This window comes from Equus caballus, chromosome 10 (assembly GCF_041296265.1).
Source record: "Equus caballus isolate H_3958 breed thoroughbred chromosome 10, TB-T2T, whole genome shotgun sequence".
NCBI classification, from domain to species: Eukaryota; Metazoa; Chordata; class Mammalia; order Perissodactyla; family Equidae; genus Equus; species Equus caballus.
In genome coordinates, this window is record NC_091693.1 from 4,621,555 (window position 1) to 4,648,476 (window position 26,922).

Sequence of the window (26,922 nt, forward strand, 5' to 3'; positions counted from 1 at the left end):
CACTCTGCGGACATCAGCTCAGGCTGCCCGCGCACAGGCAGCCCCACCCTGTGCTCTCCCTGGCTGGCCCATCTCTCACGCACACGTGCACACCTCCCCGCTGACGGTGTCCTGAAGAGCACCGTCAAACCCAGCCCTTCCAGGGCGCAGAAGGACCCGGCTCGGGCAGGAGGGGCCTTTCCTGGTGACACCAGGACCCTGTGTTACACTCTTCTCCTTTCCCTAGTTGTAAGGAGACTGCAAGTGGAACTCGGATAGGAATGGGGACAAAGCCAGGGATTCAGAGAAAAATGTGCCATCCCCAGAGAGGCAGGGCATTTTAAATTGGCCTTTCTTCCTCCGGAATGTGAGGTCGATGTCTAATTGTATCCCCCAAACAAAACACACGGGACCATCTGTGACCACAATCATCTAACATAACCTTCCTGTTCAGCCATCAAAACAGCAGAGAGGAAGAGAGAGGCCACGTGAAGTGCCAAAAAAAAAATAACCAAGAAAAACTATTTCTGTAAAAATCGATTAGCAAAGAAGAGAAGGGTGACTTTGGGAGGGAAGACGCTTGTAAATGCTTCACATTGGAAGCCCCCAAGGCCACTGAAGGTCAAGAAAGCAGGCTTCTTCTCCAAGCTTTTCACAGCCCGAGGGCCTACCAAGCGCCCCGCCTGCCCCAGGCTGCGGCAGGCCCTGGTCACTCAGTGCCCCAGCTTCAAAATCCGACGCCACACAGCCCAGCAAGCTCCCGGGCAGAAGCCAAGGGTGTGCTTTTCAAATCCTATTAACAATGGAGGAGACACAGGGTAAAAGCAAATTGATAACTGACACTCTACATTCACAAATGCCATGAGCTCAGCCTGACATGAATACATCCCCCAGGTTTTAACCCTTGGGGTGGGTGTGGTGTCTTGTCCACTGTGGCACCAGGACAGGACACAGCTCATCCCAGAGAGACTGGAGAATCCAGGACATGGTCCTGGACACGTTCAGACTGAGAAGGTGTCACTGCTTATCACCAATGACCGCTCCTCTCGGTCTCTCAATCCTCCCTATGGGGCGACCTCTGCAGGGGCAGGCAGCTCCCTAAAAGCCCTCCCCACACCCAAACATGCCCAGGTCCCTGGACACCAGCCACTTACCAAGGTGAGGAGGACAGAGGGGCTCTGCGATGTCAGGACACTGGCAATCTGAAAGGTCGGAGAGAAAAATCCACTTCAGAGCAAGCATTAAGAAGCGATTATCGAGCGGATCCTTAAAACAGGCAGGGCTGTTGTTGTCCCCATCCTGCATATGGGGAAACTGAGGCTTACAGAGGATAAGGGACTTCTGAAAGCCACACAACTCCCCAGGCTCAGAGAGGGATTCAAACCTGAACCTGGCACCCTCATGAACATGGCCCACCCATGTGGGCATGCTGCCCGGCCTCCAGGCCCCACAAGATCTTGGGATCCGAACAGCCAGACCCGCCCACCCTCCAAGGTCAGTCTGCCTTGTTGTCCCTGCCACGTTCCTACCGAAGACTCATTCCAGCAACCTCTCAGACACAGGCCTCACCAGCCTCCCGTCTCCAGAGCAGACACCTTCCTCCCCGCCTCCATTCACGTCCTAGACTGTGTACAGCTGGCTGTCCCCAATCCCACCCTCAGGCCCCTACCCTACCTCCCCACTCTCCATCCCTCCACAGCGGCCCCCTCAGGCCCCACACCCCCGCATGCTGGCTGCTTCCTCCCCAACCCCTTCACTGAGCGTGCCCTTTGCTCAGGCTCTCACCTCTGCCTGGAACGCCTTCTCCTCATCTTAGCCACTTCAATTCGTACTCGGGATCGAGGCCCTGGCCACCAGGCAAGCTCATCCACTCTCTCCTCTATTGCCCTGCTGACAGCCATCACTCCCTTGGCAAAGTGTCACATGCAGGAACCATGACATCTGCACCAATGGGAGCCAACCACCCTGGTGGCCACACTCCTTCCTCTCCCGGTCCCTACCCCTCCGACCGTCCTGCACCTTGGCTACCGCAGCCCCTACTGCATTTGAGCCCCCTGGGCCAGCGAACAGTCTCCTCTCTGCAGCCCGTGCCCGCCCCCACTGCACCCTAAACTCTTTAACACCCCGACACAGGCGAGAGGGGGGGGATCTGCAGCTGGCTGCGTTAACAGCTTCATCGAGCCATCACCGACATGCTCCACACTGCACAGACTTAAAGTGCACATTTTGATAAGTTTTCACATACATGTACATACATGCTTTTTAATACCGAGAGACTCTCAGAGAAAAACCTGAAAGATATGGAAAACTGTAAAAAGAGAAAATATACCTACGATCCCAACCTGAGGCTTTATCTCTGCAGACAAAAACAGAGATCTGGAACGACATCTGCATCATGTGAAGTTATACACTCTACCTACTTCCTGCCATTAAATATCCTTCAAACATGCCATTTTTACCAGTCACTACCACCAGGATGGTAAACGCCCAATGAACCTTTGACGATGGCCTGTGCCAGTCACTTCAGATGTCATCCCATTTAACTACCCACGAAGTCAGGGCTACAAAGGTCCAGATTTCAGCAGTGAGAAAGCTTCTGGGTTACGCAATTTGCCCAGGTTCACAGCTGAAGAGGAGCAAGGCCCAGAGTGGAACCCATGGCTGTCTCTTTTCAACGATATACAGATACAGCATAACTGATTTATTCATTCCTCTACTGGACACAAATTCTCTCTAGTGACTTAACTATTACAAATAATGCCGTGACGAATGAGCTTATGCAAGTCTTCATTTCCTTATGATAAATTCCTTACGATAAAAATTTATTTTCTTTAAAAAAAGAAAAAACTCTGAAACTGCTGGGTGAAAAACCATATCCTCTGTCACGGTTTTTGATGCTCCTGCCAGACATCCCTCCAGGTATACTAGCCACCTCCCACCAGCCGTGCCTGAGGCTCCATCTCCCGGACCAGCCGCACTCACTCCGTAACTGCTTTGAGAACCACTGAATTCCTGGGTCTCTGTGTTGCTCGGCTGAGTCCTGGCCACTCCCCCAGGCCCTGGAGTGGGAGGCTCATTAAAAGGAAAGAGACACATGTGCTGGGCCCAGGGAGGTTGTTCCGTGGACGTGAAGGGTCTACATTCATCAGCACAGAACGATCCATCAATTCCGGCGGCCACGAAGAGAGCGCACACACACTCGGGGACTGTATGTGCTACTGTCCTTGGGAGAGGAGAGGATAACAAATGTGCGGGCTGATGGTTTTCTCTCTGCAACGGCTTAGGACGTGCTGGTTAGGAATAATGCAGGAGGAGGCAGCCCTGCCAGTGCTGCTGGACAGGCAGACAGGTGGAGGCCTGACCCAGAGGCAGCCGGGTACCTGCTAGTCCTGGCAGGGCAACATCTTTTATTGATCAGTCGCTTGAGTGGGCCTGGTTACCTCTGCGGCTGCAGACGCTCCCCAGCCTGGCAGCTCCAGCCGCCCTTCCCCACGGAGGCCCGTTAGAACCACATTCTCATCAGCAAACCCTGGTTCTTGCCTCAGAAGTAGAGGGGACATGGTATGGCTGTGTGTGCCCAGCTCAAAATGCAGCCCTGGTGCACAGGACAGCACAGCTCTGTCAACATAGGGCCTTACTTCTACAAAGCGTGGTCACCAGGAACCCATCAGCTCTCACAAACCAGCACCATTAGAAGCCCCTGCCTTGCTTAATGCCACGGCAGCATCGATTTCTCGGGAAGCCTGGCCTCTCTGGCGGGTGGAGGTGGATGGCACACACAGAATTTATCAGTGCCCCATAGACAAAGGTCCTTCCCTGGGGACACCTCAGGCACCCTCATGCCCAGTGCCATGACCAGCCTGCAGACCACTCTTCATGGGTGATGATCCAGAGAAAGAGGCTGGACAACCCTTGACCAGCGCTGTCAGGAGAGCATGCACTACTGCAAGAGCTGGGCTTCACCCTGCAAGCCCCAAAGCTTTTCAAAATGAACTTTTTTTCCTGCATCCTGAAACAAGGGTGTATGCTGGTGGCCAGCAATGTGTTTCAAAATCTGACCTTGTTTCTGAAACTTAAACATCAGGAAAGATCACAAACAATATGGATTTGCAGCTACTCCTGAATAATCAGAGTATCGAGCAACCCTGGGCCAGCAGTCCCACGTAGCGGCTGTCCCTTCAGAGGTTCCATCACAGACCCCACCACTCCCTGATGCCTCTCCACGCCGAGGCTGGGAGGTGGCGGCATCCATCCCTGTGCCACAACGATTTCTCTTACATCCATGCTGCCTGCGTCTGAGCCAGCGACCCCGGCACCTCCAGCATCTGCCCGGTGCCATGAAGGAGAGGAAGTGCATGGAACGTTCTTCACCGGCCAGCTCCCACCTGTAACGAAGACCAGCCTGTGCACTGCGCCTTATTGGCAATGCCTGGAAGCAGCTCTCAAGCTCCTCCCAAGCGCCCCCTTCCCAGGGTAGCCAGCCCCCAGTCTACCTTCTGAGTAGTGAACTCAGGATCACCCACGAGGAGGAGGAAACGAGAGAGCCAGGTTTGCTACATCAGACAGTGGCATCTTACAGGTGATATCTAGTGACCAGCCGTGGCCTGGGTGGGGCCTTCCTGCCTCCTTTCAGAGGAGACACTATCAGCTGCTTCCCGTCTGTGATTTGTCATGATGGGCAAGGCTGCTCGAAGTTCGAGGGGGCCGAGCACCGCAGAACTGGCCTGGGAGCCCTTCCCGTCACCTTCCAAGAGGGAGTAGGCCCCAGGCATCTCCAGCGCCTCCCAGCCCAGGTGTTGTGGTCCAGCAGTCTGTATTTTGGTCAGGCTCCTTCTCGAGCTACAGAAAATCCAAGGCACTTGAGAGCTGGGTCACTCCACAGGGGTGTCCCACAGCACCAGCTCGTATCTGACAGGGCAAGTGCAGAGTGGGAGGGCAGGCCCTCTGGGGCCCAAAGGTTTCGGGGTCGCAGCCCAACTCTGCTACTCCCGGCTGTGGGGCCGTGGATGAGGCCCTTCACCTCTCTGAGCCTCGGCCCTCCTCTGTGACGGGGCGAGAGCTGAGGCCCACCACGGGACAGGGCGGGAGGGATGAGGGGGTCCCTGTGAGCTGTCGATGTCTCTGGAACCCGCAGGTGCCATCCCAGAGGAAAGAACCTATCACACCATCAACAGGAGCCCCCATTTCCAATAAGAACCATGACAAGACTGATTAATGACGATGATGGGGCACAGCAGAAAGCTCCTGAACCCGAAAGAGAGTCTGTCCTCTGAACTCACTGAAGCCTTCGTTTAAGATCCTGCTTCATAAACACAGACTGAGAAGGAGCTCGTCTGTGGGGTTGTCATTTGACACCATCATTACGGGCTTTCTGTTCTGACACTCAAGACCTCCTCTGTTTCACTGCGTGTGGAGGCCAGCTCTCTTTCTCCCTAGAAATCACAGTATAAATAGAGCTGAGTTTCCCCCAGTCACCAAAGCAAAACTGTCAGACTGCAGCTGGGGAGGCTGCAGCACAGAGGTGCTCTGACTCAGTGGGCCAAGTCCTGGTGAGGCGAGCACGTGCCCCAGGGCCCAGCCCAGGCTGCCCCCGCCAGGTTTCACCAAGGAGACCTGGAAGGTCAAGGTCTCAAAGGGTAATAATGTTAGTGCAGTTGATGGAGGCAGGAAGGATACAGCTGCCAGAGGAGACGGTCAGGAACCAAAGGAGAGCTGCGGATGAGCAGGTCCCTCCCTCACTGGGACTCAGAAATACAAGGCACGTGGCAAATGACCTCCCTGGGGCATGCAAATAAACGATCAGACTATTTGAGATCCTATATCCAAACAGATCAATACAGCAGGTCACATGTGTATTAACAGACTGTTTAGATGCTACGAGTCACCCCCAAAGCTTGGTTTTGAAATCACATGACACAAAATAAAGATCCATCCAAAGCCCCCCTCTCCACAATCCAACCAGGTGGGAGGGGCTGCAGAAGCAGGCACCATGGCCCTGTGGATGTGAGCTGCTCTCCTCCACCGCCGCCCTCCCGACTGGGCACCACCACGCTGTGACAACCATTCACCCATGCGGTCACCTTCTGCACCAGACTATCCCCCTGGCTCTCAACCAGCTCTGCTGCCCACACATCCCTGGGACCACACATCCCTGGGACCAGACATCCCTGGGACCACACATCCCTGGCAGGCAGGCAGCATGAGAGTAACGTCTGGGAAAAACACCCAGGCCTTAGTGACAAATACAAGACGGCAAACGGCAGAGTACAGACAGGGTACAGCCAGTGTCCACCATGTCCACAACCGGTCCCAAGAGCCAGGGAAGTGGTGTCAGTGGGGACCGGAGTTGGGGGGCAGGTGGTGGGGTGGCATAAGGCCTTGGCAGACGGGTAGGACACAGGCAGTCAGAGAAGCGGGCATGGCATTCCAGGTCAGCAGAAGTGGAGCAGCGCTGCCTGTACACAGGGTGGTGCTGATGCTCGCCTGCCTGGGGCCGGGCTCATGTGTTTATCAAGGTGAGCTGTCTGTCCCCCAGAAAACCAGGGGGACCCCCGACTCCAGGCCGAGACATGCTGGCTCCTCACAGCGATGTGGCTCTGGCCAGGATCCAGGGAAGCTGCCCCTCACCCAGTACTGTCGTCCCCAATGCAGCCTGTGTCCCGCCAGGGGAAGGCAGCTGCTGGCCTCCAGCTGGCTGGCTCCTCTGGCCGCTTCCACACTGCACCCTCAGCTCTTAGGGTGCATCCACAGGCAACCCCTGTCTGGGGAAATGTGGCACAGGAGGACCTCATCCAGCTGATCCTGCAAGGCCGGGGCTGAACCTCGAGCAGCAGGCACCAACCTCTTGGTGTTTATGTTCCACCCAGCACTGACCTACACAGAGCACAGGGATTGTAACAACACCCAGGGACAGAGCAGAGAGGCCGCCTGCGTGCCTGGCAGTGGCTGCAGTGTTGGGGGGCCTTGATCCCCAGGGAGACCACAGGGGTACACAGCTGTGCTCTCAGCTCTCCACAGTGGCAGGCCCTTTCGACTCCTGGATGCGGGACGGATTCAAAACCCCAGGAGGACAGTCACACACCTACCCAGGCCACATGACCCCACTGGGCAACCACGCTAGGAAGTGGACTAAAGCCAGGGGACCTCCACCCACCCCACTCCAAGGGCCTCTCGTAGTCTGGGGCTTTTGTGACAGTGGCATCTGCAGCTGACGAGGGCCTGTTGGGAGGGCCTCCTGACACATGAAGGCCCAGGCAGAGCCTGGGGGGGGCACTTCAATCAGACCCTTCCAGAGACGCCCTCACCTGTGCAGCTCAGTGGCCACAACCCAGACACCAGACACTTCCAGCCACTGAATCAGGGGCACTGGCCAGGCAGAGGAGGGGCTTCCCCGGGGAGGTCCAAGGTAAATGTTTCCTGCCTGCTCACTCCCAACAAGGGCACTGCTGGGGGTGCTGGTGGCCAGGCGGTGGCGTCCTATGACGTCCAGCCAAGCTGTGGCAGTGGGAGAAGAGGGAATCCAGAGCAGAGAGGTGACCCGAAGCCCTGAGCTGCTCAGAGAGGAGGAGTCGGCCGCTGCTGACCTCGTCTGTGTACTGGACGTCATCCACGGCATACTTCTCCTTGAAGTGCTCCTTGGAGTGGATCCTCAAAGGAAAGCACAAGGAATGCCAGGGTCAGGATTTGGCCACTGCTTGGCACAGGCTGCCTTTCCACCCATAACCCCAGGCCATGAAGCCCTGGGCCCATCCCTGCCCAGGCTGGCACCTCGTGCCAAGCGGGCCTGCCCAACACAAACTCAGGGGCAAAGGGCACTGGGCCACGGAGAGGGGACCAAACCACACCTGCCTCTCTAGACCTCCCCCAGCTGATCCCGCTCCTCCTCCGAGTTCAAGTTCGCGCCCCTGGCCACCTGCGGCAAGCAGCTGCAGACAAACTTTCTGCCTCCACTGCCAGGGCGAGCCCAGTGGAAAACCAGCCAGCAGGCCCCAACCTTCGGGGCACGAAGCAAGCTGCCTCCCAGGCCCCCTCGGAGCCTCTTCAGAGGAAAGTTTAAAAATTAGCATTTTAAAGAAGTCAATGTCAGTATTACTCACTGCGATGAGAAACACTCGAGCTTACACATCATCCCTGAAAAATGAGCCGGTGAGAAGACAGACACAGGGCGGAGGAGGCTGGGCAGCTCTTGCCCAGCTCACAAAGGGCTGCCCTGGACAGGGGTCCAGCCAGTCCAGCAAGCAACACCCCCCCACCCTCAGCCTCTTGGTCAGCAGAGGAGTCAATGCCACTGCTGGTGACGGAGCTCACAGAGAAGGAGCACTAGCAGCATGGGGGGAGCGTGTTATGAGCCAAGTCTCATGACGCACACACACGCGTCCGCGCTGTCCCACGCCTGGGCATCAGCACGGGGGTTACCCCCATCCTGCCTGTGATCGCACGGTATTCTAGTCACCAAGTGTTAGATCCGAAAGAGGCCTCAGGGGAAAACAGCAGATGGTTTCCAGATTGTGCTTCCCGGCTTCTCAAGGGTGAGCAGATGACAGGGGGTGGGATGCCAAGGACACTGTGACTGGGGAGGCCCAGAGGGGACAGGGGAAGGAGAGTACTTAGGGACTCAGAGATGACCCCCTCGAAGAGTGAGCCCCACGTGCCTTTGAGACACCAAGGAGCAGCATCGCTGCCTAGGACACAGAATCCCAGTCGCCTCTCTGAGTCCTGCACCACCTTCCCTCTCCACCCAACCCAAACAAGCATCCCAGACAGACTGTGGCCGGGAAGCACAGGGCACAGACTGGAGGGATGGGTGGGCCTCGGGGATCAGCAGCAGGGAATGCACAGCCACACGTGGCAAGCCAGCCGAGGAGACGACAGTCTCACTGCACCGGGCTGTTCTGGGCCCTGGAACCCTCTGCTTTATCTCCCTTTCTGTTCCTCTGAAGTGGGCACTGAGTGTCAAGGCCCTGCTATTAATTAAATTTGAACAATCCAGTAGCATTACTTTCCACATCTGAGACTGAACTCAGAAGGTAAATGGCCAAAGTCTGGCGCCTCTATTAGCACCGCTGGAGCAGCCACGGGGAAGGAACTGACAAGAAGCACCTCCCCTGGATGCTGGAGGCCCCAGGCCCGGGGCTCCCCGCACAGAGCTCGCTGACCCTGGGCTACCAGGCGGTGACCCTGTCAGCACTGAGTTGACCCCGTAGCCATGCACAAAAGCACATGCCAGAAAGGTAAGTGGCAGGGCCAGCAGCGTCATCACCACGTCCACGTTCCCTGGCTCCAGTTCCAAGACAGAATCCTGCATCCTTGGCAGGTCCCCAACCCACCTCTGGTCCCCAGTCACTTTATCGCCTCCAGCTGTGAGAGGCATCGAAAGCAGACTCCCAAAAGTTTTGGGAAGTGCCAAGGACATGCCTTCAAGGCCAGCCTCCATGCTCCCTACAGAGGGACATCTCAGCCACTCTGCCCTGGCACTGACCTTTCCACCTCCACTCGTGTTCGAGATCCTAACCCTCCCAGCTCACCCAAGCTACCTTGCCAAGGCATGCCCCAGGAAACGTGTTCCTGCCTGCCCTGCTCAGGAGTATTGGTGGTCAGGCCTCAGCAGAGACCTAGCAGACCTGAGACCTGGGAACGTCTCCGTGTACCCAGCCCGAGGTCAAAGTCTTAACAATGTGGAACCAGAGAGGTGGCGGGAGGAGGGGACACAGGCGACGAGAACACAAGGCAGCTGCCCTGTGGGCAGCCCCAGGGCTCTGCTCTCACCTATCCAGTCCTCGCCTACCAGCCACGAGCCTTTCCACTTCCCACAGGAACCAAGCAGCCACCAGCCAGCCCATGGGAGAGCCTGCTGCTGCCACCTTGATGTCTGGGAGGAAGTGAGTGCAGGTGCCAGCCCCACCAAAGCCCCTTGGCCCTCCTCAACAAGGCCAGATGGCACAGTCTAGCCAGAGTGCACACTGGGCCTCCAGGGCCAAAATCACCCAACTAGCCACAGGCCTAATTCTCAACAGAAATAACCATTTGACAGATAGAACCTGAAAGCTGTGAGCATCTTTTCCGGCACTTTATGTGTCATTCTTTTCTAAAGGGCAGAGAGAATTAAGTTTGAATATTACTTATTTTTCATGTTTTGGGGACTAATTATAGTAAAAATCACTTAAATGTCACCCTAAGGGATAAATGTGCCAGGCTGCCACATCAAACCAGCCATGGGAGGCTCGGCAGCCATGATGTGGTGGGACTGATGGGAGGAGTGGTGAGTCCCCGTGAGCCCAGCAGAGCTGGCCGGAGAGGTCCCTGGGCAGCTTTAACCCACCGAGGACCAGGCCGGTGGCAGCCACGTAGAGGGCGTGCACCCTGCCCTGGCTCGAGTGTGGGGTCCAACAGTCCTGCCAGCTTCCATCATATAGGAGATCCGGATACAAGCATCTGGACCAGGAGAGAGTAGGGCAGCAGGGAAGCGACCCCACATCAGAAACTCTCCCTGCAGATGGAAGGGACAGCTGTGGCAGGAGAGAGGAGGGAACGCCCCACTCCAAGGGGTTCGTATCCTCGAGATCAGGCCAGTGTCCAGGGACCCGCTGGCCTCTGGCCAGGCAGGAGGCCAAGGAGGCTTTCCCAGAGCTGGGGCAGGGCTGACGCAGAGGTACTGACGCCCAGCGAGGCCTCCTGCGGAAGAGATGGGAAATTGATGGCCACGGCGCAGACACAGCAGAGCCCTTGCAAAAATGACATTCCCACGTGCAGCGCTTGCCAGCTAGCTCACCACCTGCACGCATTTAATGAAGAAGTATAGGCCAAATCACAGGCGTCACCAACAACGTCCAGCGGCCGAGGCGGCCTTCGGCCCCCAAACAACGCTGCTGCCTTCACTCTGCTCACGCACGACCCCGCCACTGGCTCTGGAAGGGACATCTGGCCACCACATCCAGGTTCCACAAGCTTGTCAGAGAAAAGCGGATCTCCGCAAAGCAGCGCGGCCCTGACCCGAGACCACACTCGAGACGCGGCCGTGGCACTTCCCAGAGAGCCCAGGAGGGCAGGGCCCAGGGCCAGGGAGGAGCAGAGGTGACCAAGACAGGGCCCGTGAACAGCCAGGCCACGGGCTGCTGGGGTCAGGCTCCCCTACCGCCTAGAGTAAGAGCCAAAGGGCTCCCTCAGCCCTGTCCAGGAAGGCCCGCATCCCATGTCAGTTCTCCCTGAAGACACAGCCACCACGAAGCCTTGGTTCTCATGACCCAGGTGTGTGGACAGGGTCGGGGCAGTGACTGAAAAACTATGCACACACACCACACCACACACACCCCACACAAACATCCCCTCACATACACACACCACATACATACACACCACACACAAATACCACACGAACACCCACACCCCCTACCCCACATACACACCCCAACCCCTACACCATGCACATACCACAGAACAACACACTACCCCCCACAAACGTACCTTCCTTCCTGAACCAAAAAAAACAGTGCTCAGGGCCTCAGGGCTCAGGCCTGGAGAGACTCACTCACAGTCCCCCTGGGCAGCGCCCTCAGCAGGACAGGCCCCCTGCTCCCTACAAACCCCAGGCCGGGCACACTGTCTCACGTTCCAAGCCCGGGGCTCAGCCAGGGATGGAAGTAGAGCTCAGCCAAGCTGCAAAGGTGCCGGGAGGGTCCCCAAACTTGGCCCCCAACTCAGCCCCTACAGGCTAAAGCCATGCAGGATGTGGAATCACAGAGGCAATTTCCCACCTGCTCAGAGGACCCCAGACCCCCGGACAGCCAAAGCTGCCATTGGCTAAGCCTGCTTCTGCTAAAAACAATGGGAAACACTCTCACATTAAAGAAGTTGGACTTTTGTAAGCAGTGACTCCAAATAAAAATGAATTAGAAGCTACCACACTCCTGCCCCAAAAAAGGCCTGGGGTGAGGGACAGGCCAGGCACCAGGCTGCCCACAGGCCCCTTGCATCTGCAGCCCTGACGACAGGACAGGCTGCTCACACAGGAAGCGGCAGATCTGCAGACAGGGGTGCTGTTTCCCTGGGCGACTTCGGATTGCAGCATCCGCCAGATGGATTTTCAAAAGCCATCAGACAGAGACTCAAAAGGAAGCTGAGGAGCCGAAGGTCAAACGTCCAGTCTGGTGGGTGTTGATTGCAAAGGCCAGGTAATCCCAGCCTTGCGCCAGCCCTACTGATTATGAGTGTCTGCAAACAGCCACACACAATCAGATCTGGCCACTCCCCAACTCCAGCCCCAAACAACCAAGCCCTTCACCACTGCCTCTCTCCCCAGGGCTCGGGACACGGGGACTAGCAGGTCGCAGCAGAGCAGAGGAAGGGAAAGGCCTGCGGGGTGGCCAGAGCGGGGGCCAGACCTGCAGGAGAAGAGAGTCTTGCTCTGCTGTGGTACCGGATGCCCCTCGGGACAGGGCTGCTCAGTCTGGCCTGCCCAGCATGCACATGGGGCCTTTCCGACAGGGCAGACCCACTCTGCAGACCTATCTGTACCCTCAGAGATCAGCCAAATCCGTATGTCTGCACCGTCAAGCAGCTGGCCCAGCAAAGCAGGGACAGACAAAAGGAGGACTTTTACCAGCGGTGCTAAATGAAACCCAGCCCTGGCCAAGGTGCAGAAGGTCACCCTTGTATTACTGAAGACGACCCTCCAGGAAAGCCGACCGCGGACAGCCATTCCCTGACCAGTCAGGTCCCAGGCTTTAAACCCTCAAGCTGAGTGCCATTTGGCTCCCCAAATGGTGGCCATGGGGAAACACAGTGAGATTTGCTTAGGTTTTCCTGCTGGACAGTGGAGTCCCTGAGGCAGGCACCGGGCCAGTCCTCCCACAGCCCTGGAGGATGCCCACCCTCCACCCACGGACAGGCACTCCCGACTTTTCACAGGAGTCGGCTCTCCATAAAAAGAAGCGGGGATGCGCTGAGCTCCCGCCTCTCCAGGCAGAACCCCAGGTGAGGTCCCGCACAGCCCCTCCCTGCACCGCCATCCACGCCCACCTCTCAGGGGGCAGCATCTACTGCAGCACTGGCTCTGAGCAGCAAGACATCCCGCAGCCCCAGAGCCAGGAGGCAGGGCCATGAGGAGGCTGAGAGGGCAGCCAGGTCGAGCCGTGGGTGCTGCCCAGGCACAGGGGCCCGGCTATTCCCGGAGGTGCCACAGGCAGGCAGGGCTGAAGCTACACCTCTGGGTCCGCTCAGAGCGCAGGAAGCGTTCTGGGAGATCCTCTCAAAGGACCAGATCTAAACTCTCACCAGGAAAGCTGTCCCCACGGCTGTTCCAGTTACCAGGGCTGCGTGACAGACCACCCCAACACACAGGGGAGCGAGAAACCATCCAGCGTGTTCCCCGACTCTGAAGGACAGAGCCCTGAGAGGAGGCTTGTCTCTGCTCCACGAGAGCTGGGCCCGGAGTTGCCCACTTTAGTGGGTGGAGCTGGCTGTCCGCCGGGCCTCCGCCCCTCTCCACGTGGCCTCTCCACAGGGGTGAGCTTGGGTTTTCTTGCGGTGTGGCGCTGGGTTCCAGAGCAAATGTGCCGTGAGTGAGAACCACGTGGAAGCTATAGTGCACGTTCCAGTCTAGCCTCAGAAGTCACCCAGTGACCCTGCCATGTTCACACATTGACTCGGGCACCAGGTCTTGACCAGAGCCAAGCAGGGAAAAGATTCTACCTCTGCACCAGGAACGGCCACAAACATTGCTGTGGCCATTTTTGGACATTCCAGTCTGTTTGTCCCCTGCATCCTCACCACCTCATCTCAGTATCACAGGGTAACTGTCCCCACAGTGACCATCACCGCTACTACAGCCCTGGTGGTGCTTCACGAGCAGGATCATCAAGGTTCCATAGACAAGGAATCGGAGGCCCCAAGAATGGCCAGACCCGCTCGCAAGCCCTGTTACCTACACGCAGAGGTCAGGGAAGCTTCCCGCAAGACCAGGCCACGGGACCCACACAGGCCACGGCACCAGGCTGAGCCCATCTCCTCTTCATAAGAGGGTAGCCGTAAGGCTTCAGCCAGGAATAGAGTAAAGGTGGACAGTAAAGGTCACAGCAGGATAGGGAGGCAAGAGTCGGTGGGAACCACCTTCCCAGGAGCACCGTGTCTGCTGGACTGGATCTTCTGCTCTAGCAGGAGGAGGGGCCCTGGACGAACAGACTGAGGAGAGCCCACCCCAGGCCAAACCTGAGGCCAATTCTCAGCAAGCACAAGACACTCTGTGACTGCGTGGGCAAGAGGTCCAGAGCACAGGGAAGACATCGAGCTCGGCTGGCCTCCTCCCCAGGGCCCCTGCCACATGACCTCCCAGGCCTGGGGCAGTGCGGAGCCTTGGGGGCCCTCACCGTGCCCGGCTCAGCTGTGCCCAATGCCCCGCTCCTTCCTCTGGCAAGGAGGCAGCACAGCGTTCCGGTGCCCTCTCTAACTCAGGCGTGGAGGTCGGTGGGAACCCGCTCACAACACAGCAGGAAAAAGTCTGTGCCATCCGCCCCAGGGCCTCTGAGAGGGCCAGAACCTAAGTGGTAGCCCAGCCACCCACGCCAAAGGCCAGCTGGATTGGGCACGTCCACTCCCTCCCCAGGGCCAGGAAAGCACCCTGCCCGCCAGGGGAGCATGGCCCACTACTATTCTGCTGACTGTGCTTGCTCAAAGCCATCCTCACAGCGAAGCCGCAGGCCCAGGGCCCGTGATCCTGCTGAGTGGCCTCAGAGCAGAACTGCTGCCAACCTGGGAGCCTGCGCCCCTCACCCCAGGATGGCAGAGGAGGTACCCGCCAGGCCAACAAAGGAGACGATGCAGTCTGCACCAAAGGGCTGGTGGGGGAGGATGGCGCACAAAGCAGAGGCGGTGCGGGAGGCCCTGCCTGGCCTCGCACAGAGAGCAGTCCCTGCAGCAGCCAGGTGCCTTGTCATTCAAATCAGCCACAGACCCGCCTGCCCACCTGGTAATGAGTGCTTGGGGACACGAGGCAGCAAAGGCTGCAATTTGTACCTCGGCCCAGAATAATCACTCTCCAGGCAGAAACAACACCCCGGAAGGTGGTGAGTATTTAGCAGGTCCTCTTATCACCTTAAGCGTCCCTGGTTAGGTACAGATCTGCCTCAGTGGCTCTGAGAAGGCAGGAAGGGCTCCAGGGAGGGGTGGACGCGGCCGAGGGCCCCAGAACTGGTGGGGCTGTGGACGATCGGGGACAAGCTCCGGGCCAGCACTTCTCACATGGCACCACCTGGAGCCTCCGCCCCGTCTCACAGGTGAGCCAACTGAGGCAGGACCCACATCTGTGGCCCTGCATAGCTCAGTCCAGGGTGGGCACACCACAGGCATCCAGTACTGCCCTGCACGCTGGTGATGGGCCTCCAAGAAGGGCCCTGGGCTGCCCTCCTTGACCCGAGCCAACCCCCACCACACCCAAGGTGGGGCCACCCTCCATGGATGCCATGCAGGAGTGACAGTCCACTGGGGCCACAGCCTCAGGCATTTTAACAAAGCTGGGCATCCAGGATTTCAAGATCAATCGTATTACCTCCACACAAACGTGACCATGCCTGTGGCTCCAGCTCTGGCACCCCTTCCCAGCCAAGCGGGCAGGGCTCTGGCCCAGAACAGCTGTCAAGGCGCCTGACCACCAACCCTCCCTCCTGGGACTCCTTCCCTCCTTGCCACCCACAGGCTGGCCCTGCACCTGCCCTCCGGCCAGCAGTCAGAAGGCACGGTCACACAGCTTAGACTGTTCCTTACTTTCCCATCCAGGTGGCATGGCTGGCAGGAAGCCTGGGCACAAACAGGATCGACTTTCCAGTGTCAACGTCAATCGCGCCGTAGCAGTTTGGCTCGGTCACGCCGAATGCCCAGTGAAAGAAGGACTCCTGTGGGGGGAGCAAGGACCGTGGTTACCCAGTCAGCAGGACAGAAGCATGAGACACAAGCAGGGAGGTGGGGCAGTGGAGGGAGGTGGGGCAGTGGGCTGAATGCCTTCCTTCCTGTACCCAAGAGAGTCCACTCAGGCCCACTGACCTCACAGACTGACCCCAGTCTCACGCACCCCTCTACCTTAGCACACTTCTCCCCACTCCGACTGCAGGCTGCCCATCTCGTCCTTCCAGGATTTGGCAGGGGGCCTCTGATGATCCCAAGCCCTGCCTGCACCCCCACCTCACTGGCCACCCCCTTAAGGCCCCTGACAGGGCACACTAGGACACGGGTGCCCAGCAGCACTGCAGGTCAGCTCAGCCCTGCCCACACCTCTCTGCCACCCCCACTGCCTGCAGGCAGGCAAGATGCCACCTACACACCCAGGGCGACATCGGCCCGGAAATGGACTCCTCCATTTAGGACTTCTTTCTTCCTTCTCCCATCCCCAGGGCAGCACATGACTTCAGTGTTTAGCAATAAACACTGTGCTAAAATGATGACGTTATAAAGGTATGAAGTGGAGGCAGAGTTCTGCTAAAATTAACCTCGCATGACATCAGTAGGGGAGCCAACAGCTGAATTCAGGAGATCAGTTTTTAATCCACGGAATATGTGAACCTCACGAAGCATCAAGACTGATCAGAAAAAACTTATGTAGACTTCCACGTCTCCAGCAACCAGAAGACTGCAGGCTCGGGGCAGCAAGAACTATGTAGCTGAGAGAAGCATGCCCGCAGGAGGCGCCTTCAGTGAAAGCCCTGAGCCATCGCTCTCAGCATCGGATCTCGGGCCCTCTGTGCCCCGCAGGGTGCACAGTCCAGCTGGGGAGGCCACGCCTTGCCCCCTCCTCTCCACACTCAGCTCCCCCTCACGTGCCCCTGCCCCTCCCTGACCTGGATGCCGGATGGCCATGCCCCCGTGGCTCAGCCTGCCTCCAGGGAGGTTCTGGGTCCCCCTCGTGTCTGGCCCCAGGGCTTGGCAGAGAGAAGAGAAGACTAGACTTGGAGGAGATGGGGTTCTAATTAACTCCAGCACCACCTCCGGCAAGTCATTTCCACTCCGAGCCTCAGTTTCCTCATCTGTAAAGTGGGTACAATGCAGGAGTGACAAGACTGGGGCCAGCTCAGGGTCTCCCTGGCTTTCTGGGGAACCCTTCTCTCAGGTGTCCTCGCTCCTGTTCCCGGGAATTGAGTGATGCCAGCATTCCGCAGCCAAGGCCACCACAGGCAGGCTGGCTTCCTGCAGCTGGGCTGCCCACTACCCCACAGGGTTCCAGAACCACAAGGAGCCCCTGGACCACTTCCCAGGTGAGCAAACCAAGGCGGAGGCCCGGTGAGGCTCATGGGATCAGCACTGGCAAAGCCGGGACAAAGGCCCAGCCTCTGACTCCTGCTCAGAGGAGCCGCCCAGTCACATGCCATCTCCCAGGCCTCTGTAACCCCGTCCTCTTGCTGCAGGCAGAATCTGAACTCAGCCCTCCCCATCTGCACCTCTCCCCGGCCAGGGAGAGCTGCCCAGCCCACCCTCTGCTCACCCACTCCTGTGGACACCATCCTCCCACATGGAACACCCAACCCTAGTTCTACCTGTCAGAATTCACCCTGGCCTTTGGGACCCACACCAAATGTCGCCTCCTCCATGAAGCCTTGCTTGCTTGCTCCCTCAGGAATATCATTGTTCCATACTCAGACCTGAGAGAGCTGAGGCTGGCTGGTGACAGCTCTGCCCCCCAGAGTGTTGGCCCTCTGGGCTTCCAGGCCCCAGTCTGCCTTCAGAGGGCCTCTCCAGAGGGTCCCCTTGGGGACAAAGCTGTTCCACACCCACCAGGCCCAGTGCTGGAGGAGGGTGAACGGGCCCATGAGAGGTCTGGTGCATGCTCGGAGCCAGGGATGGAAGAAGTGGCCAGGCTCACCTGGCGGAAGAGGACGCCGGTGTCGGTGCAGTAGCGCTGGGTCTCTTCCCCGCCCTGCAGCAGCACGACGGAGCGGGCCTGCACGGCCGGGCTCGCCCGCAGGCGCTCGCACAGGCGCTGCCGGTTCAGGGCGAACAGTGCCAGGGGCACCTTCAGGGTTTCGTTCCCCAGCCAGAATGAAGGCCTGCAAAGACACAAGCATACACCGCCACGTGGGCTCTGTTAGCACTGCCAAGCTTGTCCCCGCCCGTGGTCTGAGGCAGCTGGAGGGCTGAGCCTGCCAGGGGACCCCCATTAGCACGTGGCAAGCGGGTCCAAGTTCGACCTGCCAGCGACTCAGAAACAGCCCCTCCCTGAGCCGCCCAAGGACCACACCGTCCCCTGCTGTCCCGGAGCACTAGACCACAAGTGAGGACCATGGATAGCTAGCTCTGTTTAACCAGCGGGCAGGTGAGGCCCCGAGAGGGAAAGCCTGCAATGGTTTCGAGATGCACCCACTCAACTCCCATCCTCAAGGAGCTTACTATCCACGTGAGAAACGTGATCTGGCCCAGAGAGCACTCAGTCCCTGCCATGAGCCAGGGCTGGTTGTTCCTCAGCTGGGACACCCATCTGTCCCCAACACACACACACCCCCCCCAGGGCCCTGAGTGTAAGGCTGAGGGGAGCCTGGCAAGTGTGTGCGGAGTGACTGAGGGGGAACCAAGGCGACATGGCCCAGCGAGCGGCAGCCCGAGGGGTGCTGACCTGGAGGAGAGTAGACAGCAAGGGAGAAGCTGCTGAGACCTTATGGGAGGCGGGGCGGGGCCAGGCCTGGGGGAGCAGGCGAGTGTCTCTCCTCACCCCTACGCTGGCTTCCTTTTCACGGAGGAAACAGCTGATCCTCCCAGCCCCCACACCCCAAACCCGACCTGCCTCTGGACCCTCCAGCCAGTTGCCCCCACCTGGGGCTTCTCCTCTGCCTGCTGTGGCCTGCCCCACCCCCACGCCTATTCAGCATCCATTTTCCCCTCTGCAGGATCATTCTCAGCATCCAGAGGTACAAGAACCTCACTTGCCTTAAACTGAAAAAAAATAAAAACACTTCCCTTGACCCTCCATGCCCTCCGTCAGTCCATTTCCCTCTCCCTTTTGTGGTAAATATCCTCTGAAGAGTCACCCAAGCCCACCGTCCCCATGTCCTGGGGGCCCTCGCTCTCCTCAGTCCACCCCATCAGGCCTTGGCCCACCCCCTCCCGCACTGCTGCCCCTGCCAGCCCACACGACCCCACACTCTTGAATCTGCAGGTAGGTTCCCAGGCCTCAATGGGCCTCTCGGTGCCCAGGACACTACGGGCCACTCTCTCTGCTGAAACCTGGCCCAGCACCAGCCCCTCCAGGCTTCTTTCCATCCTTGGTCTCCCTCTCTCCTCAGCTGACCTCCGTGCTGGAGGCCCTGGGCTAGGTCCTGGGACCTCTTCCCTAACAGCACTGCCTCCCCCAGCACAGCCAAGCCTACCTACTCCCTTGGCTTTAAGAACCATGACACCCACAGGCCCATGATACCCCCCTCCAGATTCACAAATGCCACGGCCACCTGCCACCCCTCCCCAGACGCCCTGCCTCCTCCTGCTCCACCAAACCCACCCCTCCCCAGTCCCCTGTGCCCTCTCAGTGGCGCTGGCATCCTCAATTCCTCTCTCACAGAGCCTGTGGCCTCTCGCTTCAATACACAGCCCGCACCTGACCCCTTCGTCCCCAGTGTGGCTCATCCCCACCTCCTGTCTGGACAACTGCAGGGAACTGGGAACTGGCCACTGCTCTCTCATCCCAGCTTCCCCCACTGCCTGCCAGGCACCCACCCAGAGGGACCCTTTATAAAAGCGAATCTGAGAAGGCACTGCCCCCTGCTCTACCCCTCCGACTTTCTAGTGCTCTCGAACAAAGTGCAGACTTACCTGACAGCTACCAGGCGCTGAGGGATCCAGCCCCTGACCCACCCCAAGAATGCACTGGCATTCTCCCTCTTCCCTAAGTCCCGAGAACGCTCCCACTCAGGAGCTTTGCTGCTGCTGTTCCCTGTGGGGAACGTTCTTCTCCCAGTGCCTGCACTGCTCCCGTTCTTGCTTTATCCAGGCCTCTGCAGAAATGCCCCCTTCCCAGAAGCTCTTCCAATACCCCCATCCTAACCTTAACCCCCTGTCCCTTCATTCCTCTCTATAGCACGCATCACTGTCTAACAGCACGTACTTCCTTGCTATCTCCCCAGGTAAAATGAAGCTCCAGTAACCAGAGCCCTTGCCTCCTTCCCGGCACTTAAAAGAGGGCGGAATGAGTGATTAGGTGCCGAATGAACACTAAACGGAGGAAGGGAGGGCAGTCCCAGCAGGTGGGCTGGGCTGGGGTAGGAGGGCGGGTGGGGCAGGCCCAGGGAGAAGAGGAGGAGTGAGGCAGGATCTCTTGGGCCAGGGGGAGCGAGTGGGCATGGAGACTGAGGAGGGTAGGGACAGCTCAGAGCTGGCACATGAGAAAGGGCCCTACCTGGACGGCGGTGACAGGTGGGCAGGTAGACCCTTCCCCCACCGCATGCGGCCATGAAGAGGCCTCAGGACCTCCTGCACTCACCTGGCCCTGGGACACTCAGAGGCAGGGACACACAAGCAGGTGACACCTCCTGCACCTTTTGGCTCCAATGCCACCTGCTCTGGATGGTCCTCCTGGCTTCCCCCTTAAACCTGCAGCTCTATCCCCACTCTGCCCAGGGCTGGCCTACAAGGACTCCATTGGCATGTTCCCCATGTTCCCTGCCTCTGGCCTCCAGCGGGGTTTAGCTTTAGCCACTGGACGGAGGGGAGGGAGGAGCAGGAGGAGGACCAAGAATCCATTCCCCAGCTCCTTCCGTGTGCGAACCTGGAGCTACGATGGCTGGTAGTCCCTCCACCTGGGGCCATGGCACAGCCCTGGCTGGTTCCCGACCAGCTGCTCCTCTCCCCTCCCAGGCTCCTGTTCCCTGCCCCTAGCTCTGTAAACCGACTCTGCATTAAACTCTCTTCAGTCACCCCTCTGCGTGAACAACGGGCTCAGGCATTCCCCTTCTAACACAAACGCAGCGCGTTTGCTGGGGCTCACTGGCAAGGTCCGCCTCCGCCCGCTGGACTGTAACCCCCAAAGACAGAGCCCTGGGTCTGCTCCAGCCACCGCTGCCCAGTGCCTAGCACCCTGCCTGGCACCCTGCAAGTGCTCCATAAACATCTGCTGAGTGAACAACTGTCACAGCATGGGGCCACACAAACAGCTGTGCAGAGGAGAAGTGGCCACATCAGCCCCAGGGGGGCAGGAAGCAGAACCCTCGGGCCCTGGCCTGGACAGGAAGGGTGGAGGGGTCGTGCACACCCCACACATGCTGTCAGAACTGGAAGGCCCACCCGTCCTCCCCAGGCACGGGCCCTCCCTCTCCCTCCCAGGAGAGAGGACACAAGGAGCCAGGGCTTCCTCTAAGCCAGGCCGCTTTCCTGCCATGCTCAGCTGCAAGGATGAAGGGGTAGAGATAACAGCTCGTAAACATGCCCGCATCCCAGCTGGCCACGCTGTCAGGAACTGAAAGTGCAGCCACCAGCACGCCTGCACAGGGTGCCCCACGGCCCCACACACTCTTTCCCCTCACTCAGCAAAGCCCACAGAGGGGGGTGGGCACAGGGGGAAGCTGTCTCTACAGACCCCCCCACGGCCGAGAGAGAACAATTCTGAGGCGCTGCTGCACGTGGGGCCTCAGCCAAAGTTGCCCAGATCCACATGGACTCAACAGCACAACTGGCTGAAAATGCCCACCCTGGGCCCCCAGCCTGCAGGGCCCAACCCTGCCCCCTCATCCCAGCACCATCCTCGCCCTCTGCCTGGCCTCCCTCCTTCAACACACCAAGCGCCAGCTCCACTTGGTCTGCCACCACGCCCCAACCTGGAAGGCTCTCCAAAAGGTTGGGCTTCCTCTTGTCCAGAACCTTCTGAGAGGCCTAAATCCCTCAGGGCACTGAGACCGGGGCTTCCGGACCAAGGGCCACGCTGCTCAGATGAAGATGGGAAACTTGACAAGGCCCCCTCTCCGTGAGCACTCGGCTGCCACTGTGAAGAAAAGCTACAGTCCCACCTAACCCTGCGTGGGCTCAGCCAGAACAGAGACGGGCAGCCCAGCCTGGGGCCCCCACAGGCCGACGTGCTGCGGTCATTCATCACCGCAGAACACCCGGAATCAAGGTTTATAGAGACATGCCCTCTGATTGCTCTTGGCGTAAAAGGCGTAAACCAAACCCTGGGAGAGACTGCTGGGCCCAGAGCCAACGGGGGTGACCTCTCCCTGCAAGTTCAGCAAAAGCAGCTCTAATAAAACACCTGCGCTGGCATCTGCGGGCACGTCTGCTAACTAGCACCCAGAATTTCAAAGGCTGAAGGCAGTTCATACCCAAGTGCCAGCGTAAATAAGGTACGCTTTAGTGCAGGCAGCTGAGGCCACAGGCAATGCTTGGGGAAGGCAGCAGGGGCTGGTGGACAATGGCTCCAGGACATCAGAGACTCACAGAACGAGCTCTGGCCCCCACCGGCCAGCCCGCCCCCTGCCAACCGCCAAGGCTGAGTAAGTGGCCAGGGCCACAAACAGAGTGACCAGGAGTGGAGTCAGCCCCCAGGGAAAGGGTGACGCCACTGCCCCCACAACCCATCCCTGTCACCCCAAATCAGAACTGAGCCACCGTCTCCTCTGCTCTCAAGTCACCTGCGAGGTTCTCCCCCAAGGCCCGAGGACCCCTGGGGATTCACACAGAGAACTCAGGGTCTCTATCTACTTGGATGGGAAAAAACTGTATCTTTATTTTCTCTAGCTTCTCTTTCAAATTTACATCTTCCTCAATTATTAATGTAAGCAGCTAACTACAGCGGTATCAGCAGTGTGTGTGAATGCGTCCAACAGAAAGCACAGGTATTTCCATACCACATTACTGCTGCCACAGTATCTCAAAATACCACTTCTGCTCAGCACTACTTCAAAATTAAGGTGGTATTAGGCCCGCTGCTCACTTTAACGCTTAATGTGTTAACAAAGAAGCATGTATCACTAAATCACAAATTTATTTTTTAACATTTTCATAGGTGCATTTCAATATAATTGGTTTTTCCTGTAATCGTCTATATTTTATTTCATGCATTTTAAAACATGCTGAGAAGGGTACAAAGGTCTCACCAATGCCCATGGGGTCCATGGCACAGACAAGGACAAGATCCCTGCACTGGCATGTGAAGCCTCTTCTGGATGGGGCCATGCTCCCAGCAAGAGAAGCCAGCCAAGGACCAGCCTGCTTCCTCAGCCACAGCCAGTCCGCTCCCCTGGCTGGAAGGGGCCTCACAGCAGCTGGCCAGCACCTCCCACCCCACTTCCCTCTCTCCTGAGGGTCAGGGGGCTGAGCACACACAGGGACAGAGAGAGGGCTGTGTGGAGTCAGGACCAGGCCCGGAGAAGGCATGGGGCACTCAGTGGCCAGCCTGCCTCCCACAGACCCATCTGTACCGCAGCCCCAGGGTCAGCCTGGCACCTCTGCTCCCAGAGCACAAGGTTCACATGAAGGTGGGGACAGGCTCTGATCCAGAACCCAACTCCTCCAGATACTTTCTCCCCAGGAAAATGCTGACTCCAGCCTGACCTACAGCCCAATAGGTACACACCCAGGGCAGCTCACCTGCTGCTTCTCGCTGAGCAACGGCTCCCTTTAAGCTGTTCACTTAAAGAATTAGACTCCTCTTCATCCTAGTCAGAACTCTGTGTACCCTCCCACCCACAACTCCCTTCCTCAATCATGAAAGCAGGATGGACTGTTGGACTAGCTTAGAGTAAATCACCCTTTTATCCATTCGGCACCATGTCATGAGCACCAATTACATGGAGGCCACAGGCTGGCCCTGGAGATACAAACTGAATGGGTCCATGGGCTCCAAGGATGGCAAGAGGGGAAGCAACCCCACCCCCGACCACGATGGGCAGGTGGGCAGCCGTGGCAAGTGTCCTACGGGTGGGAAGAACTGGGATTCTGTAGAGTTCTGAGCAGGAAGTCTCTCCTGGAGGTCACGAGGGAGGGGGAGTGGGAAAGGCTTCTAGGAGGAGGAACCATCTAAACTGGGTCTGCAAGTATGAGAGCGATTAAGTCAGAGGACGAGGGCACTGTGGGGCCAGCAGGTGAGGGGACAAAGCGAAGAGGAGAGAGGAACAAGCCCCGTGGGGAAGCAGATGCAAGCAGGTCCGGGGCAGCAGGGGAGTCTGACCTCTGTCCAAGGAAATCTCAAGGAGAAGGCAGGCTCCCTCCCACCAAGTGCCACGGGAGGCGTGGGGTGACCTCAGAGCAGACCCTCTGGGGGCAGTGGGACCCTCTGTCTCAAACTCGAAGTCCCTGCCCAGGCTGGCAGGACAGAGCAGGATCAACCCTGAAACACTCCCCGAGGAGCATCTCGAGTTTCTAGCTGACTCTGAGATGCCAGCTTAGGGCTTCCCCGGCTTCCGCTGCTTCCCAAACCACACAGAGCAAACTCCGCAGGACTCACGGGCGCCCCTGGCCCAGGCTCTGGGAGGACTCTACAGGCAGCCCATGGCCATGACTTGATGGCGCGGGGCCTCATTACACCCGACACTGATCTGTCCTGTGTGCGGAGCTGGGCACGGAACATTGCTGGAAATATACCCAATACCTCCTCCCCTTAAAGAAGCTGCTGGGGCTTGACCTCAGGCTCAGTCCAGCAGTGCAGCCCCATACCAGCCTGGGATGGCTCTTGCCAAGGAAGCCCTGTCAAGCTCCCTGCATCTGTCAGGCCTCCCTTCCAACAGCGCACCTCTCCAAGACCACTGTCACTGTGTTTTACCCCTTGCCCACCCCCTGCCACGGCCCAGAGAATCAGCTTTGCTCTAAGACCTCCTTCCAGGATTCAGCCAGCTCCAGGCTCCCCGCAGTCCAGTCACCAGCCTGGCTCCTCTGCACCTGCAGGAGAGTGCAGGCCTCAGGCCAGCATGAAGCCCTGAACCCAAATGCAGCCCCTGGAACTCCCTGTGACCACATGGCCGGCCCAGATACAGGGGGAACAGATCCACGTCCGGGCACTGGCCTGCATCTACTGCTCACCCTGCTCTTTAAGACAGGGTCACAGGCTGGGTTCAAGGAGCAACCTGGGCTCCTTGACACTCATCCAGGACTTTGTACGCACAGTTCTCTGGCTGAGGGGTGCTCGAGGACCCACATAAATGTCATCCGGGGAGTGAAGGCTGTCCACACTCTCCCGTGCTCAGAGCCCCTGCCTCTCCACGGTGCACACCAAGACCGGAGACAGACAGACAACAGAGTCCCATGCGTCCATCTGCCCAGGGGTCCGTGAACATCCAAGAGTAGGCCCAGCCTGCTCCTGGAATACAGCAGGTGCCCACTCAACGTTTGATTTGTGTGTCCTAAGCTCTCCCAACCTTAGGGGCCAACTGAGGGGGCATTTTCTGTTGCCATTCTCCCCACCTCCCCAAAACACAGATGCATTCAGTCCACCAGGTTCGCCATTCCAGTCTCAGTCCCCAGTCTGGCATCTGGGGCAGTGCCCCTCTTTATCCCTGCCCCTCCCAGCCCCCAGCACCACAGCCCTTCCCCAGGACTGGGCCTCCCCCTGAACTCACACACCCAGGGGAGCCATGGTCTAAAAAGCAGATGTGAGCAGATTAAAACCCTCAGAGGTCCAGTCCCACAGGTTACAGTCTGGAGAAGCCATCTGGGGCACCACACCCTGCAGCACCAGGACGCACTCCAATCTCGTCCCCAGAACAAGCCGAACTCTCAACGTTGATCTCTCAACTTTTGCCCGATGTTCCCTCATCTGGGACACTCTCCCCAACGCTTCACTGAACCCATCTGTCCACACTCCCTCCCACTAAGTCCGCTCACCCATTCTTTCATGCAGCAGCATTTATGCAGCACCTACTGTGTGCAAGACCCCGTACAAGTGAGGCCCAGGAGTGAGGAGGAGAAAGGCATGACCTTTCATTCTAAATGGGAGAAGACAAGAACAAGTAAAAATCAGCTACTCTACAGTTTACCAGCTGGTGACAGGGCTACAAAAAGTACGATAGGTATTAGAGAAGGCTTCTCAAAGGTGCTGACGTCTGGGCCCCGAAGGAAGCGGGGAAGTGGGGAGGGGATTCCAAACCCGTCGCAAACACCACCTCCTCCGGGGAGAGCCGGGTCCCCGGCGCCCCGGCAACGCCCCCTTCCCGTCCGAGGGTCGCGGCCGTGAACGAGCGTGTCGACGCTGGCCCCGCCCGGCCCACACGGAGGGGCCGCCACGCGCGCGGGGGCCCGGGCGCCGGGGCAGCGGCGCGGGGAGCTGCGGGCACGGCGCGGCTCCGACTCGGAGCGCGCTGCCGGCGGCCACAGAGCGCGCCGGCGGGGACGCGGCCCGGCGGCGGCGCTGTCACCCACTGTCCAGCCGGGAGGCCCAGGCCCCTCTCCGCGCCGCCAGGCCAGAGCCAGGGCGACGGCGAGGGCGAGGACCAAGGGGGCGAGCAGCACTCACCCGGCGGCCACCGCCATGCTTGCCCTGCTCAGCGTCACGTGAAGCGCGGCGTCAGCTGAGCGCGGCCGGGACCCACCGAGGGGGGCGGGGCCTGGGCGGGGCCGGGGTCCCTTCCCCGCCCCCTCCAGTGCCGCGGACCCGGAGGGGCGGAGCCCCGGAGGGAGGGAAGATCTGTCTGCTCGCCGGGTGCTGGCTGCAGGCAAGGGGCGGGGCCTGGGCGAGGCCTGGGCTGGGGAGCAGAAACCTTTCTAGAACAGAAGGGAGTGACCCGAGGCAGTGGATACCTGGATTCTGGTTCAGCCGCGACGTGGTGTCCCGGCCCGCCTGGGGATGAAGACCATGGGGGAAGGAGACTCTGACCCAGTCCTGGGGTGGGACAGAGGTGACAGCTGTTGCTTAAGAAGGAAAATGACTTGAGCACGGGTCGGGGCAATTGGAGTAACCAAAGCAGTTCAGCGTACAGGAGACAGAATGTGAGAGTGCTCACATTCCCGGAGGTAAGCAAGGGTCAGATCCTGCAAGGCCTTGAATATGGGCCTAGGGAG

The 26,922-nt window shown here is 58.8% G+C and overlaps 1 protein-coding gene across 1 annotated transcript in view; it reads right to left on the reverse strand.

Moving 5' to 3' along the window:
* The window catches only part of PEPD (peptidase D), a 119,522-nt gene extending 93,025 nt beyond the window's left edge, over positions 1–26,497 (reverse strand). The window contains exons 1-5 of the mRNA XM_023649500.2: positions 26,378–26,497; positions 17,819–18,002; positions 15,733–15,860; positions 7,563–7,626; positions 1,134–1,181 (exon numbers count right to left, since the gene is read on the reverse strand). Of these exons, the coding sequence (XP_023505268.1) occupies positions 1,134–1,181; positions 7,563–7,626; positions 15,733–15,860; positions 17,819–18,002; positions 26,378–26,394 (441 nt within the window). The 5' untranslated portion in view covers positions 26,395–26,497. The remainder of the gene's footprint in view (positions 1–1,133; positions 1,182–7,562; positions 7,627–15,732; positions 15,861–17,818; positions 18,003–26,377) is intronic.
* Positions 26,498–26,922: the final 425 nt, after the last annotated feature.